The 16,383-nt window shown below is 32.1% G+C and overlaps 1 protein-coding gene across 1 annotated transcript in view; it reads right to left on the bottom strand.

The window, feature by feature from the left end:
• The window catches only part of LOC139514316 (uncharacterized), a 53,405-nt gene extending 37,424 nt beyond the window's left edge, over positions 1 to 15,981 (bottom strand). Inside the window, exons 1-11 of the mRNA XM_071303409.1 lie at positions 15,863 to 15,981; positions 14,513 to 14,554; positions 13,687 to 13,785; positions 11,079 to 13,253; positions 9,140 to 9,422; positions 8,449 to 8,649; positions 7,770 to 7,928; positions 5,747 to 6,379; positions 3,090 to 3,290; positions 2,611 to 2,757; positions 211 to 843 (exon numbers count right to left, since the gene is read on the bottom strand). Of these exons, the coding sequence (XP_071159510.1) occupies positions 211 to 843; positions 2,611 to 2,757; positions 3,090 to 3,290; positions 5,747 to 6,379; positions 7,770 to 7,928; positions 8,449 to 8,649; positions 9,140 to 9,338 (2,173 nt within the window). The 5' untranslated portion in view covers positions 9,339 to 9,422; positions 11,079 to 13,253; positions 13,687 to 13,785; positions 14,513 to 14,554; positions 15,863 to 15,981. The remainder of the gene's footprint in view (positions 1 to 210; positions 844 to 2,610; positions 2,758 to 3,089; positions 3,291 to 5,746; positions 6,380 to 7,769; positions 7,929 to 8,448; positions 8,650 to 9,139; positions 9,423 to 11,078; positions 13,254 to 13,686; positions 13,786 to 14,512; positions 14,555 to 15,862) is intronic.
• Between the last annotated feature and the right edge of the window lie 402 nt (positions 15,982 to 16,383).

Here is a 16,383-nt window from a genome sequence, read left to right as displayed (position 1 = left end):
ACGAAAACAGAAGTCAAAAATATAAGTCATACCAAACACTTATCAAAGCTGATATATATTAAAATTAGAGAAACGAGATATAACAATCTATGTACCCATCGTAAAAGTGTTTTGATAACTATTTGATAGTTTGATTCTCTAAGATACTTTATTTGTTTTCTTGATTTAACTCAAACCAAATATTTACATTTTTTTTCTTATATCACTTACAATAATGACGGTAGACAATGCCACGTCCTATTAATCTAACTCCAAGTTGATGAAATCGTTCGAAATAATGACCAGCAATCGTCAAGTGAGAATGCACATGATGTTCAGTTATTTGATTCTCATGTAAATGCCCAGGTCTGCTGTTTCGCCAATCTCTGTCAAATTTTTGCTCATCGATTGCTAAATGACTGTGTGTATGGCCAAGCAAAGACAGGTGAATTTGGTGATGTGTATGTTTCCATAAATTCTTTTGTTGATAGTTATTGTGTTGTACTATATGATGGCGATTGTGGTGTATAACAAAATCGCGTTTATGATTTAATACATGTTGGCGTTTATGATGTACTACATTGTGCCGGTTGTGATGACTATGCCTGCTATTTCGCCATTCTGTATCAAATTTTTGCTGATCGATTGTTAAATGGCTGCGTTTAGACATGTGAATTTTGCGATGTGTGTGCTTCCGTAGATTCCCGTGATGATAGTGATTATGGTGTAATACATGATGCCGATTATGATGTTTAACATGATGACGATTGTGATGTCTATGCCTGCTATTTCGCCATTCTCTATCAAATTTTTGCTTATCGATTGCTAATTCTCGATGAGAGTGTCCATATTCTTTAAAATTGTCTGAAAATAATAATAATTTTCTATAGATTATATTAATTACCATTACAAACATTTGGTCCTTTCAGACATCCGCACGTATCAATGATATTCAATAGTTATCAAAGGTACCAGGATTATTATTTTGTACGCCAGACGCGCGTTTCGTCTACATAAGACTCATCAGTGACGCTCATATCAAAATATTTATAAAGCCAAACAAGTACAAAGTTGAAGAGCATTGAGGATCCAAAATTCCAAAAAGTTGTGCCAAATACGGCTAAGGTAATCTATGCCTGGAATAAGAAAATCCTTAGTTTTTTCAAAAATTTAAAGTTTGGGAAACAGGAAATTTATAAAAATGACCACATTATTGATATTCATGTCAACACCGAAGTGTTGACTACTGGGTTGGTGATACCCTCGGGGACGAAACGTCCACCAGCAGTGGCATCGACCCAGTGGTGTAAATAGTTATCAAAGGTACCAGGATTATAATTTTGTACGCCAGACGCGCGTTTCGTCTACATAAGACTCTTCAGTGACGCTCATATCAAAATATTTATAAAGCCAAACAAGTACAAAGTTGAAGAGCATTGAGGATCCAAAATTCCAAAAAGTTGTGCCAAATACGGCTAAGGTAATCTATGCCTGGAATAAGAAAATCCTTAGTTTTTTCAAAAATTTAAAGTTTGGGAAACAGGAAATTTATAAAAATGACCACATTATTGACATTCATGTCAACACCGAAGTGTTGACTACTGGGCTGGTGATACCCTCGATCAAAAATTTTACCTAAAAATGAAGAGGATTGAGTTGTTCCCTTTTTTTTTTTTATTTAAACCTTTCCAAAATTCCTAAAGCAAGAATAGGATATCGTTTTGCAAAAGAAGTTCATCGCCGAACTAAGGTAAGACTGATTAAAATAAGATACTCGAAAAATGGAGGCGAATACCTGAGTCTAATCAATATAGATAACTTTTAAAAAATTAAACTAAATGATGTAGATTATTCAATTGCTGCCTTTTTATCGTTCTTTCCACGACCAATTGAAATCGTTAAACATTCAAATTATGGATTGTCACCTTGCAAAAATGCTTACAATGTAATTACACAATTCGTACATTTACTGCAAAAATATGCACGCACAAAGGCCGACGTTTAATTCAAACAACTTATATCATAATATTATATTTGATTTTGATGCAGTAATTAAGAAATAATTCATGGAATCCATAGATATGTTGGAAATTTACACATGGCCTGGGCGTTTTCTCCGATCTCTTGTGCATTAAATCTTTTTGTTATTCATTTGAATAAGAACAAAAGTTATGTCGTCTTATTTCAATTTCAGTTTTAAAAACAAAATATTGGCAAAGCGTTTGTAAATAGGTTCTGATACAGGTGAATTTACGTGGGAGGTATATTGTAACACCCATTATTATGTTTATCTCTGAGTCTGCGCTAAGTATAGATATATCTATAATTTTATCACGGTGTTGTTTACAAAGCGGATGAAGCACGTCATATTAAAATTTAAAATATATTAAAAAAAAGTAGTCCCTTGGTTTAAAAACATGTCTTAGTTATCTATTGGATTTTGGAGTTATGCCGTTTATTTTTATGCCGATTACGATAACTAACATTTTGTGGCAGTTTACCAACATCAATGTTTCATAAAATAATATATGTTTTGCTCTTTTCTCAAAGACACATTCATTTCACAAAAATTTTGACTCGATTATCTCATGAGTAGCCATATTAGTGACTATAACAGAACGTTTTACTTACCACTATGACTGATAACTTTGTGATGTGCAGTACCAAGGAGTCCTTTCTTTTGTAATTTGTTAATGCATTTACTAGTTTTTACGCTACTGTTCACACATACAGTCATATACTTTATGAAAGTCTTTCGCACAACGTGATACTTCAGATCTATAGAAACAATTATTGTGTTTAATTTTTATACCAAAATAGAAATTAAAATCACAACTATGATTTATTACAGATTGATTGCACATATTAGATGAAAGTTTTATAGTCTTGTAAGTATAAATTTACATGTTTAATACTTGAACAAAGAACACATAACATTGACACATAAAAAAGATTTTCTTATTTAATTAAACAAACAGAGCTAAAATTGTCAATTTGAAATGATTTTATTCACTATTACGACCTATACAAGAGTAAAACAATTGATGAATATTTACAAAGATATTTTATGACGTTTAAAATCCATTACATATTTTCATATTTCTACTCACAGGAGTTTTCATAGATAATTCCTTTTCTCACAAATTTTACACCTAGGCCAAATCCATGTCCATATCTTTTATATTGGTGGCGTTTTCCTATCAGTCCGCGTGCATACAATCTAGGAAAGCAATGCTCAACTCCACCATATGTCCGAATACATTTCCTCATTGAAATGTAAAGTTTTCGTTCGGGACAGTGTAGTTTATAAACTACAAACAAATGTGAATATACAGAATTGTAAAACACAATTAAATATATATAAAAAAATACGCATTTAAAAAATGGATATCCATACACTGAACGTTCTTTTACATCTATTAAATCATTCTTGTCAAATCACATTGTTACTTGGGAAAGAGTACAATGACATATGTCTTTTCATTAAAAATATTAATACATATTTGACCTCTTATACATCTTAAGGAAATATTATAATACACTATATTGGTATGTTTTTCTGGACTCCGGATACTAAAGCTGCATTAAAAAACACCAAAGTCTTTAAATTTAATTTGAGCAGCATCATTCAAATGTTTTTTTTCTGTATTTTATCCATAATGTACTATTATTTAAGAACATTCACTTTGTCAATCTAGATATTTAATATGACCTTTTAATACAGTTTGATATGTTACGTCATTTATTATAGTACGCATATGAAATATATTTAAGTGTAAACTTCTAAACTTCCGTGTTTACTCTATTCGTATTTATAGATATAAGATGGTGCAGTATGAGTGCCAATGAGACAACTCTCAATCAGAGTCACAATTTGTGACGGTAAACCGTTATAAGTCAAAGTACGGACTTCATCACAGAACCTTGGCTCTCAATGAACAGTAAGCCATAAAGGACCCCAAAAATGACTGGTGTAAACCATTCACACGTGAAAACAAACGGTATAATCTATATAAAAAAACGAGAAACGGGAAACACTTATGAAACACATTTATAACGGACAACCACTAAACATCAGGTTTCTGACTTAGGACAAGTGCAAACTAATGCAGCGTGTTTAAACGTTTATATAAGAACCAACCTTCACCCTTACCTGAAACAACAGTATAACATCACAGCATAGAAAGAAAGAATGTAGGACAGAAAGTCACTGGACAAAAAGTCACAAACAAAAAGTCACGGACAAATAGTCACAGGACAAAAAGTCACAATTTATTTTTATGCCCCACCTACGATAGTAGAGGGGCATTATGTTTTCTGGTCTGTGCGTCCGTTTGTCCGTCTGTCTGTCCGTTCGTTCGTCTGTCTGCCCGTTCGTTCGTCCGTCTGTTCGTCCGTCTGTCCCGCTTCAGGTTAAAGTTTTTGGTCAAGGTAGTTTTTGATGAAGTTGAAGTCCAATCAACTTGAAACTTAGTACACATGTTTCTTATGATATGATCTTTCTAATTATAAAGCCAAATTAAACTTTTGACCCCAATTTCACGGCCCACTGAACATAGAAAATAAAAGTGCATGTTTCAGGTTAAAGTTTTTGGTCAAGGTAGTTTTTGATGAAGTTGAAGTCTAATCAACTTGAAACTTAGTACACATGTTCCCTATGATATTATCTTTCTAATTTAATACATAATTATATTTTTTATCCAATTTCATGGTCCATTGAACATGGAAAATGATAGTGCGAATGGGGCATCCGTGTACTTTGGACACATTCTTGTTTCTGATTATATTCTTTGAATAAAAAATGCTTATTTTTACAAAAATATGTTTGTATTTTTCTTGATGTATTGTATATTAACCAACTTTGTAAGCAAAATTTATAAAAAAATATCAAAGATGATCAAATAATTGTTAAGGAAACAAAATGTCAAAGTAGATTGCCACTCAAATGGCTTCATGGTGCCAAGAAATAAGACCTTTGCATTATTAAAATAAAAATAAATCTTCATTTTTGCAAGTAAAATGATAAATTCCATTAACTTTGATATGAATATATGTATTAAAAAGTAAATATTTCAAGATATTTCTCTTATATATTCCAACAATTGTCAAAAAATTATTTGTGACTTTTTATCTTGTGACTTTTTGTCCTATCAAATTTATGACCTTATGTCATGTGACTTTTTGTCCTGTGACTTTCTGTCCGTTTACCGAAAAAAACACTTTAAAATATCAATGGAAATGGTGCAACTCAACCAAAAGACATATCAACACAAACGAACATGCACTGAATGAATAAATTTGATTTAGGACACAATGAAAATGCAGAATTAATTAAAAAAAATTAGGGGTGAGATATTAAACAATTTCAGAAAGACAACAATTACTTTGAACACAATGCCGCCAATTAGAGTAATGTACACAGGTAAATGAAAATAATTTTGTAGTAATTCATACAGTAATAGAGAACGGAAATATTTTTTACAAAATAAATAATTTTGCTGTTCATAGTACGAGAACTGAGGTTAAAAATATAAGTCGTACCAAAAACTTGACAAAGCTGGTATAAATTAGAAATAGAGAAATAGAGACGAGAAATAACCATGTATTTACCCTATGTAAAAATGTTTTGATAACCCTTCGATAGTTTGATTCTTTTGGATAATTTTATAAAAAAGAAGATGTGGTAAAATTGCAGCTATGTTCCCTTGATTTACCTCACAACAAATATTTACATTTTAAGTAAATCATGTATCATAATATCACTTACAATAATGATGATAGACAATGCCACGTCCTATTAATCTAACTCCAAGTTGATGAAATCGTTTGAAATAATGACCACCAATTGTCAGACCAGAACGCTCATGATGTTCAATTATATGACTCTCCGTTAAATGCCCAGGTCTGCTGTTTCGCCAATCTCTGTCAAATTTTTGCTCATCGATTGCTAAATGACTGTGTGTATGACCAAGCGAAGACAGGTGAATTTGGTGATGTGTATGTTTCCATAAATTCTTTTGTTGATAGTTATTGTGTTGTACTATATGATGGCGATTGTGGTGTATAACAAGATCGCGTTTATGATGTAATACATGATGGCGTTTATGATGTACTACATTGTGCCGATTGTGATGTCTATGCCTGCTATTTTGCCATTCTCTATCAAATCTTTGCTGATCGATTGTTAAATGACTGCGTTTAGAGATGTGCATTTTGCTATGTGTGTGCTTCCGTAGATTCCCGTGATGATAGTGATTGTGATGTAATACATGATGCCGATTATGATGTATAACATGATGGCGATTGTGATGTCTATGCCTGCTATTTCGCCATTCTCTATCAAATTTTTGCTTATCGATTGCTAATTCTCGATGAGAGTTTCCATATTCTTTAAAATTGTCTGAAAATAATAATCATTTACAATAGATAATATTGATTTTCATTACAAACATTTAGTCCTAGCAGACATCTTCACATTTATGTTATTCAAAAAGTAACTCTTAATATTGAAGAAAAAATCTTCATGTCAAAATTCTAAAAGCGGGAGTAGGTTATCGTTTTGAAAGAGAAGAATGGGAGAAAATATATGGATATCTTCAAATAAATTACACTAAATGATGTAGATTCAGTTGCTGACCTTTTATCTTTCTATTGACGACCAACTGAACTCACTGAACATTCAAATTATTGTATGAAATTTTGCAAAAACGCATACAAAGTCATTATACAATTCGAACATATACCGAAAAAAATATACACAAACCAAGGCTGACGTTTAAAGGGGCACTACCTGTCAAATTCCTGGTCACCGATTTGACTTAAATTCTCATATTTTATTTATAATAATGTAAAACATTTATCCTAACTTCCAAAAGTCTAAAATAAACAGTTAACAGAGCATGGGGTAGATAATATGAAGGTTCGTTTCGTGTATATTTTAGTCCAGACGCCATCTCATTAACTATCGATTTGACCTCAGATGACCATATAAGCGATGTAAACATAAATAAAAATATGAATAGATTAAACCAACACGTGCAATAGGATTTTTTTTAAAGTCTGTTTGAGTATATCTTATAGATTAAAAATATATGTTTATCATTGTTTTTAACCGTATAAGAGTGATTTTATATGGATCGAATCAGTAATCAAATGATTTACCGTAGTTTCACTTTCGTTGTTGACATTCTTTTTCTTTAAATAACCAGTACAGGTACAATGCATGCGTTGTCAATCTCTAGCAAGGGGTTAAAATGAAGTTCACATGAATACGGATTTAAAGAGGTCGACTAATTCACTTGCAAGTCAATTGAGTAGTTATCAATGTTTCTTCGCTTAATTTGACAAAATTGAACCATTTTGGATGCTAAAAGAAATCTTATTTTAGTTTTTGTTTTATATATCTCGTAGCTAGTGCCCCTTTAACGCAAACTCAAACAAATTATATCTTAATGATATATTTGAATGTTATGCAGTAGTTAAAAATATACATAAATAAAATGTATTCCCCTAGTTTTAAAAAATGTCATAGCTATTCGTTGGATTTTGGACTTTTGTTGCTTATTTGTGTGTAAATTACAATCATTAAATATTATTTATCACTTTACCAAAATCAATGTTACGTTTCATCACATCCATAAAATCTAATATAAAGCTAGATTGTAACAATTTACTCTGTTTAACTCTGTTTTCATAGACACATTTATTTCCAAAACGTCATGACTCGATTATTAGAAAACAAATATTCATGAGTAGTAATATAAGTAACTACAACAGAACGTTCTACTTACAGCTATGACTGATTACTTTATGATGTACATATGAATGCGCAGTCCCAAGAAGTCCTTTCTTTTGTAACTTGTTAATGCATTTACTAGTTCTTCCTTTACTGTTTACACATACAGTCATATACTTTATGAAAGTCTTTCGCACAACGTGATACTTAAGATCTGTAGAAACGGATATTTTATATGATATTTATACCAAACTAAAAATGAAACTCATAATTATCATTCAGGAATATATTACCTTAGCTGTATTTGTCAAATTTTTAGGAATTTTGGTCGTTACATTGTAATCCTCTTTACATTTGTACTTTATTTGGCCTAAAACTTGGATTCGAGCGTCACTGATGAGTCTTTTGTAGACGAAACACGCGTCTGTCGTAAATACAAAATTTAATCCAGGTATCTGTGATAAGTTTATCATTAGAGATTGTTAGCATATAAAAGATGAAAATTGTATAGTCTTATGAGAGTAAATTTACACTTTACTTTAACCAAGAACACATACCATTGACACATAAAAAGGTGTTCTCGTTTAATAAAACAAACTGTGCTAAAATTATCAATTCGAAAAGATTGTATGCACTCTTCTGACATAACACTAGTATAAAAATCTAAAATTGATTAATATTTACAAAGATAGGTAAAGGTGTTCACAACCACATATTTTCTTAATTCTACTCACAAGAGTTTTCATAGATAATTCCTTTTCTCACAAATTTTACACCAAGGCCAAATCCGTGACCATATCTTTTATATGTATGACGTTTTCCTATCAGTCCGCGTCCATACAATCTAGGAAAGCAACGGTCAACTCCACCATATGTTCGAAGACATTTCCTCATTGATATGTAAAGTCTTCTTTCGCTACAGCGGAGTTTATAAACTACAAAAATGTATATGTTAAGCACTTACGAACCAAAACTCGTACCAATAAAAACAATATATACATTTACTTCAGAATAGTATTGATAAGTGATGAGCTCTTCTCAATATGAACAGGTATACTTTTAAATAATATTACACTGATTAGATTAAAATTCGTTTTTACAAAAAATATTATAGAATTTCAATTAGATAACAATAAAACGCAGCATAGCTCTATATTTATGTCGTGAAATTATTTTTGTGAATAGAGATATTTCACAATTAAATAGCACCAGTTTGGTTTATAGAAATTCCTAAACGATAAGGCGAATTAAATGATTTCTTATCAAATAAGATTAAAGAGATTGTTGGGTGACTGTTTTGTGATATTACATTGCGACAATTTCACGTTCATATATTTTTTGGCAAGTTGCGCCTGGTTAATTTTCGTTCTACTTCAAATAAGTTATACGCATGCTTTATATTTAGTTAGTCAAACTATCACTCACAATTTGCATGATAAACTATTCCTCGTCCAATTAATCTAACTCCAAGCTGATGAAATCGTTTGAAATAATGACCAGCAATCGTCAGACCAGAACTCTCACTATGTTTAGTTATTTCTTGCATTTGGTGTTTATGTCTACTGAGATGCCACTCTTTATCAAAGGTATGCCTATCGACTGCTAAATCACTGCCTACATGCATGTGAGAGTGTCCATGTTTTTTTAAATGATCTGAAAATTAAATCAATTTTTAAATATTGTAACCTGTTATGTATTTAGTAATGGTCTGTAAATGGCAAAGTAGTAAAACATTGGTGAAAACAATAATTTTGGTACCATATATTCATAAATGTGCATAATAAGAAATATAGTCAAGATTAAGCCTTTTCTTTGGTTCAGATTACAATCTTAAAAGAACATACGTTACTATACAGTCTGCTTAAAGTTTAGAATGGAAATGGGGAAAATGTCAAAGACAACAACTCGACCAAAGAGCAGAAACAGCCGAAGGCCACCAATATGTCTCTATAGTATATTTTAATGCGATATAAACAGAAAGTTGCTTTTGATTGTCTAATTCTAATTCCTAGGCGGTTGCGGGTTGAAGTCACAAGCTACATTGTGTGCTCACTAACTTAACTTAAAGTCTCATATAAATGTGTTACGTGAATTAAATTAATAATAACAAACTATGAAAAGTGTTCACGATGTCACCTTTTTAAGGTAGCACAATACAAAGATTTTATATCTCCAACTCCCAAGTTTTATAATGCTGTAACTTTCTTAATAATGCTTGAAAATTTATAAAAGTGGAAGTTTTGGATAGCTAACAGATTACTCTTTCAAATAAATGCAATGTTAGTATTATGCAACAATTATGTAACCAATTATAATGTTAACTGTGTCTAAAATATTTTTCACCAAATTTCCACTTTCAAATGAAATTAGCTTCTAAATAGGTATCCCTAGAGGGATGATTTTATTATATGTTATTCCTATGGCCATTATCTACAAAAGGGTGTCTCAGATTTCAGATAGAATGAATAGAACAAATTTTACACCTAATTGAACATTGTCTTCTTTTATGTGGTTAGGATGTCTACACTAATTAGAGATTTATGAGAGAATGGAAAACCATAGAGACAATCTGAGACACCCTTTTGAAGCCCATGATGTGTTGATTAAGATTCCGTTAAAATTTTCTGTAAAGTTAAAGAGATGATAGAGCTAAATTCATTCAAGTGAACGTACCCAGATTTTGCCACTAATTACATAATAATTGATTACATAATGATTGCATAATAAAAATATTGCAACCATTTAAAAGAGTAATCTTTTATCTATCTATATATACCTCTTTTATTATTTTCTATGCATACATAAGAAAGTTACCGCATTTTAAAGGTTAGTGATTGGAAGTAAAACAATCTTTGTATTGTGCTACCTTAATTCAGTTGTTTCAAATTTAAGCTACTCTCATTTTATTACAGTCTCATTAAATTCAAAATTGTGAAACAATATCTTCTGGGTAAAGGGGTATAATGAGTGTGTGAATAACTCATAAAAATAACTCATTATTATCATTTTTTAACCAGAATCTTTCATACGAGCATAACTAAGACAAATAATTTAATACAGTCGAAACATTTACTAATATTCGAACGTCAAATGATAAAATCTTCTAAAACTCTAGTGATTTTCGTCTATGTTTCATGTCCATTACTATTTTCACCTTTTAAATCATTCTCATTTCTAGACAAAATGGTTTATATTTGAGTAGTGATATATTCACTTTGTTCTGCTATTCAGTGAGCTCTTCTCTTTTTAACTTCAGAAATGTGTTATCATATTAAGGTAAACAGAAATATATGCGATGAAACTGAACAAAATGGAATCGTTCCTATTTGGAGTAGATGTGGTAAAATATTGACTTGATCTCTACAAAAATATTCTATTATATTACCAAAAAACCGACGATGACGATTCCTCTTAAGATGTTGTCTATGGTGAGTAAGAAATTTTCCGTTACTGTACTGAATCCACTGTTTTTCTAGCTGATGTTCCCACAATTTATTTCGACGGTGAAATCTACGAATGTGTTTGTGGTGATGCAGACCCCAATGTTTTTCAAGCTGATGTTTCCAAAGTCTTTGTTGTTGGTGAAACCTATGGAAGCGTAGGTGGTGAAACGTACGCACATATTTATGACGTTGGTGAAGAAATCTTTTTAAATGATGATGACCGTGGTAGTTAAACATACGCATTTGTTTACGAAGATGGCGAAGATATCTTCGTACCCTATGATGGCGGTGGTTGTGAAATCTACGCATATGTTTGTGACGGTGGTGACGAAACCTTCGAACATGGCGATGACGGTGGGAATGAAACCAACGCACATGTTTATGGCGGTGGTGAATTAACTTTTGCAAATGGCTTAAACGGTGGTGATGGAACCTACGCACATGATGATGACTGTGGCGATGAAACCTATGCATATGTTGGTGAAGATGTTGACGAAACCTGCGCACATGTTGATGGCGTTTGTGGTGAAATCTACGTACATGTTTATGACGGTGGTGACGAAACCTTCGTAAACGGTGATGGCGGTGTTGGTGGAACCTACGGACATGTTTATGATGGTGGTGACGAAACATTCTAGTGAAGTTAAAACGGTGGTGGTGGAATCTTCGCGCATGTTTATGACGGCGGTGATGAAACCTTCGCACATGGTGGAGACGGCGGTTGTGAAATCGACCCACATGTTTATGAAGATGGTAACGAAACCTTCGTTTTTGGTTCAAACCGTGTTGGTGAATGTGGAATGTTGAGTACTTATGCCAACGATCTTGTTTCTTGTGCCGTTGAAATTGTCGAATATGACGGTGATGAAACTTTATCCAACGCTTTTGCTTTCGATGATGATTAAACTTACCGAAATGAAAGTGGTTGTGGCGAACCCAAAGCTTGTGTTTTTGATTTTTCCAAAGTTTATGTTGTTGGTGAAATATATGGACGTGGTGATGGTGATTAAATCGAATCATTTGCTTTTGTTTATTAAATCGATGAAGTTTGTGCAGGTGAAACCTACTAAATTGGTGATGGCGGCGATGGTGGAACCTACGTATTAGGTGCTTAGAATACTTCATCCAACGTTTGTGTTCCTGGTGTGAGTGAAGCCCAAGATCATGATGAAAGCGACGAATGTGCAGATGGTGGTTAGACCTTATCAAACTCTTGTGCAGCTGTTCACGAACAAGACTATCGTGTCGGTGGAATCTACGGATCTGACGGTGGTGAAATTTTACCCAACGCTTTTGCAGTTGATACCGTTGAAGTCTACGGTGATGGTGAAACCTACGTATAAGATGGCGACTATGGTGGTTGTGAAACCTACGCATATGGCGGTCGTGGTGGTTTATTACCCTACGGATTCGGTGCGTCTGATGTAGATGAAACGTATGTTTATGATATAATCTTAGGATTTTGTGGTTATAATGTATAAAGGGTTTTAGCTTCTGATGTCGAAGAAGCTTATGGTATTGATGAAACATTCGGATAAGGTGGTGGTGTGAGTGAAGCCAACGCATTTGCTGTTTATTTCGAATAAGTCTATGTTGGTGGTGAAACCTTTTGACTTGAAGATGTCGATGCTCGGAAAATCTACGGATGTGGCGTTTAGAATACTTCAGCCAACGTTTGTGTTCCTGATGTAAACAAATCTTATGGTGGTGGTAAAACCTACTGATGTTGTTGTCAGAATTTAGCATAAGTTGGTGTTTTGCATATCGATGAAGCCCGGTCAAATCTTGACGCTGAAACCTACTGTGATGGTGATATGTAACTACACGACGGTTTTGAAGCCTATTGTGGTTGAAATGGATCATTCTGGACTTCAGCGAACGATGATAGTGACCATGTATCACACGGTGCTCGGTACTAATTATAGCACGGGGATTGAGACCAAGTATCGCACGTGGATTGAGACCAAGTATCACATGGTGATGATTGTCATATTTGCAGTGACGATGATGACAAAAATGTCGACATTGTTGTCGTAAAAATTTACATTTCGGGTGATGTCGTAATTTTCTACAATGATGATATCGACCAGTTCCACCTGAAAGTTAAGGAAAACAGTATATTTATTACTCAAATGACACGTCAATTGTTAAGTATTATAGTATTACGGTACTTTAGTAATTAATAAGGTGATTTTGTTTTACGAAAAGATCTGGCCAGGCATTATTATCCGATTGTTTAAGGGCTAGGATTTAAGATAATCCTTCAAACGATTTGAGTGTATCTGTGAACTGTATATTTTTGAATGTCTCAATATTAATGTATACAATGTCACAGCGATGTACACAGACATATTATTCTACGAAAATATAGATTATTGAATAGTTACAATTGGATCTTAGTGCTTTCATTTGTTGCGAGTGTAATGTTACATTCCACATTTAGAATCAGGAACACTTTTTATTTTCAAGGTCGAATTTTTGAATTATCATTATCGCAAAAAAACAGGAAGTATTTTGAATTTTATTTACCAAAGTCTATAGATATATCAAGGTAAATTTTGATCGGTCCTCTGAATATCTGATCACCTCCTACAGTTTTGGATCTTCCAAAGCTGCTTTTTCCACAACCTGCAAAATTAACAGACATAGTTGTGTTTTTAAAAAAACATAAATATTTGAATATACATACAGTTGTATGTGCCATGCCATAAATCATATATTTTAGTATGAAAAAAAATTGATAATTGACGTTTTTATTAACAGATTATTAATATGCGTTTGAATTAAAATGTATTGTCATTAAAAACGTAAAAAAACACGTCTTAAAATGCATGCGACAATTAACACTTTTCTGTATAAGAACCAAAACAGTTGAAGATCTATACGACCAAAAAGTACTGTTAAGTTGCCAAACCCAATATGGGCAGTTTTTTTAGAAGGAGTAGAATCAATGGTGATTTATATAAACGGACAATGTTTGAAATTTTTTTTTTATAAAATCATGTTAATACCGAAATATTGACTACTGAGCTGACGATACCCTCGGGGAATGATAGTTCACCAGCAGAGGTATCAATCCAGTGCTGTAAAAAATGAAAACAACACGTACTAAATTCCATGCGACCGATGCGCTTTTTTGGATTATCAATTTTGCACGAGGAAGTTAGAAGTTTCTTACTAATTTAAACATTTATAAACGAACAATTTACAAAATATTGGCAATAAATCACATTCGACCCGAATCAGTAATGAGGTAACGGTAAACTCTAAATATGACAGATATTAGAAACACTTGTAAAAAGTAACAAATAATATCCTGAATATATCGACAAAAAACGTATAGAATTTATCTTACTGTTTGAAATCTTTCTACATCTTCCTGCTTCTTTCGTAGAAACTGTAAAAAATGAACGATGATTATTTAAGAGCCATACATGTACAGTTCTTAAAATAAAGGGAGGGGGTGAGATCCGTAGAAATCAAACTTAAATAAGCGAATGGCTCATCACAATTGGTTTTCTTTTAATATTTTTTTCAAAATTTGTTTATATTATTTTTGATGAATAATTTTTAATTTTCATATATTGTGTTGTACTTCTTTTTATTTTTTACGGTTTCTATTTTGATTCAATTTTTAAATTTGTTTATATGTACTTGTTTCATTGTTTTTTTATGCATTGTAAAGCGCTAAGAGTTAATTTTTATTTAGATAAGCGCTATACAAACACTGTTAATTATAATAATAATAATAATAATTACACATTTTATATAATATTGAAGAGAAAATGTATGTTTTTTTGTGTTGAAATTTTATTGTTTACATTTTTCCGCAGTATTGATGCAAAAGGTTTTTGAAGGACCTTTTATTGATTTTTTTTCACAGTTTTATATTTTTCAGTTATTTTACCAACAAACTTGATTTGTTCATTCGATTTTCGAGTATAAATAGAATTATATTTACAGAAATTGAAATGAGCCTTGTACCTATCTTGTTGTTATTAAGACAACTGCAACTATTTTTACAGTTTTTATGTGTCCAGGTTTAGGGAGGTCAGATCGCTTACAAACATTTTTAATCCCGCCGTATTCTATATTTGACAGTTCAAAATCATGAGCATTTAGTTCAGTTGTTGTCGTTTGTTTATGTCTGTCCTATTCAATTTTCATCAATTGTTCTGGTATCAATATGGTTCATTGTTAGTTTTTCTCATCTGAGTTGATTCACATTTTTCATGTAGGGGTCTTTTATAGGCAACTATATACATTGTGTTTCTCCTTATTACAGGCCAGACGATTGCCTATAAATGCCTACGCCCACTTTATTTTGTGGCTAGTTGACTCATTGGCAATTAAAACACGTCTTCCTATTTCTTCTGATCTATTCTTTATCACCCACATCCCAATCAAATATAAATTTCAAGCATATTGGTACAAATGAATTTTATCGAATTACAATGAAATTGAAATTTGTTAAGTTTGTTTTGCTGATTCTTTAGTTTGCTATGTTTTGTTTAATGGACTTTTTAATCTTTTCATCCTTTCCGTTTTTGTATCCGTGTTTTTCTTATTAAAGCATAACGTATGAATATCCCCTGGTATCTGCCATCTCTACCTTTTAATGAGGAAAATAGATATTTCAGATCCGTTCAATTTAAAGCCAAAAAAAAAATAGGTTGTTATTACATTTATGTAAAATATTATTTACCTGAAAAGCTTAAGACAAAAATCAGCACAAGTATTCCTTGGTCCATTGTGCCGTGTTAACCTTTTGCATGCTAGACAGTCAAAAGGAATGTAAATATGCCATAATTTTGAACGTATAAGACCAAACACGTGTTGCTTTATAATTCTTTGTACCAGGACATATATCATAAAACTTAGTGTGTTTTTATAATAATCCTTTTCTTACATTCATGTTGTAACTTTTTAGGTTTCTTTGTGCTGTAAAAATACATATGTTTCATTTCAAGCTATAACAAATTCACAATATTTCGTTTCAGGTTATTTGCATCAGATCATGTTAACATAAAATAACCTATTTTAGGGAAAATGCTGACAACTTTTAAAAGAATAAGTCGCATTGTTTGACGTAAAATATGAACTATATAAACAGTACTCTTACACAAATGTATTTAGTCGAACAATATAGCAATTTCACTGTTGTTCTGACAAAAAGTAGTCCCTGAAACATTATCACTACGTTCTTCGTGTTCTCATTGCTTCAAT

This window comes from Mytilus edulis, chromosome 3, assembly GCF_963676685.1.
Source record: "Mytilus edulis chromosome 3, xbMytEdul2.2, whole genome shotgun sequence".
In the NCBI taxonomy this organism is placed as follows: domain Eukaryota; kingdom Metazoa; phylum Mollusca; class Bivalvia; order Mytilida; family Mytilidae; genus Mytilus; species Mytilus edulis.
The sequence above is the reverse complement of the archived record's forward strand: the minus strand, read 5'-3'. Positions and strand labels throughout refer to the sequence as shown.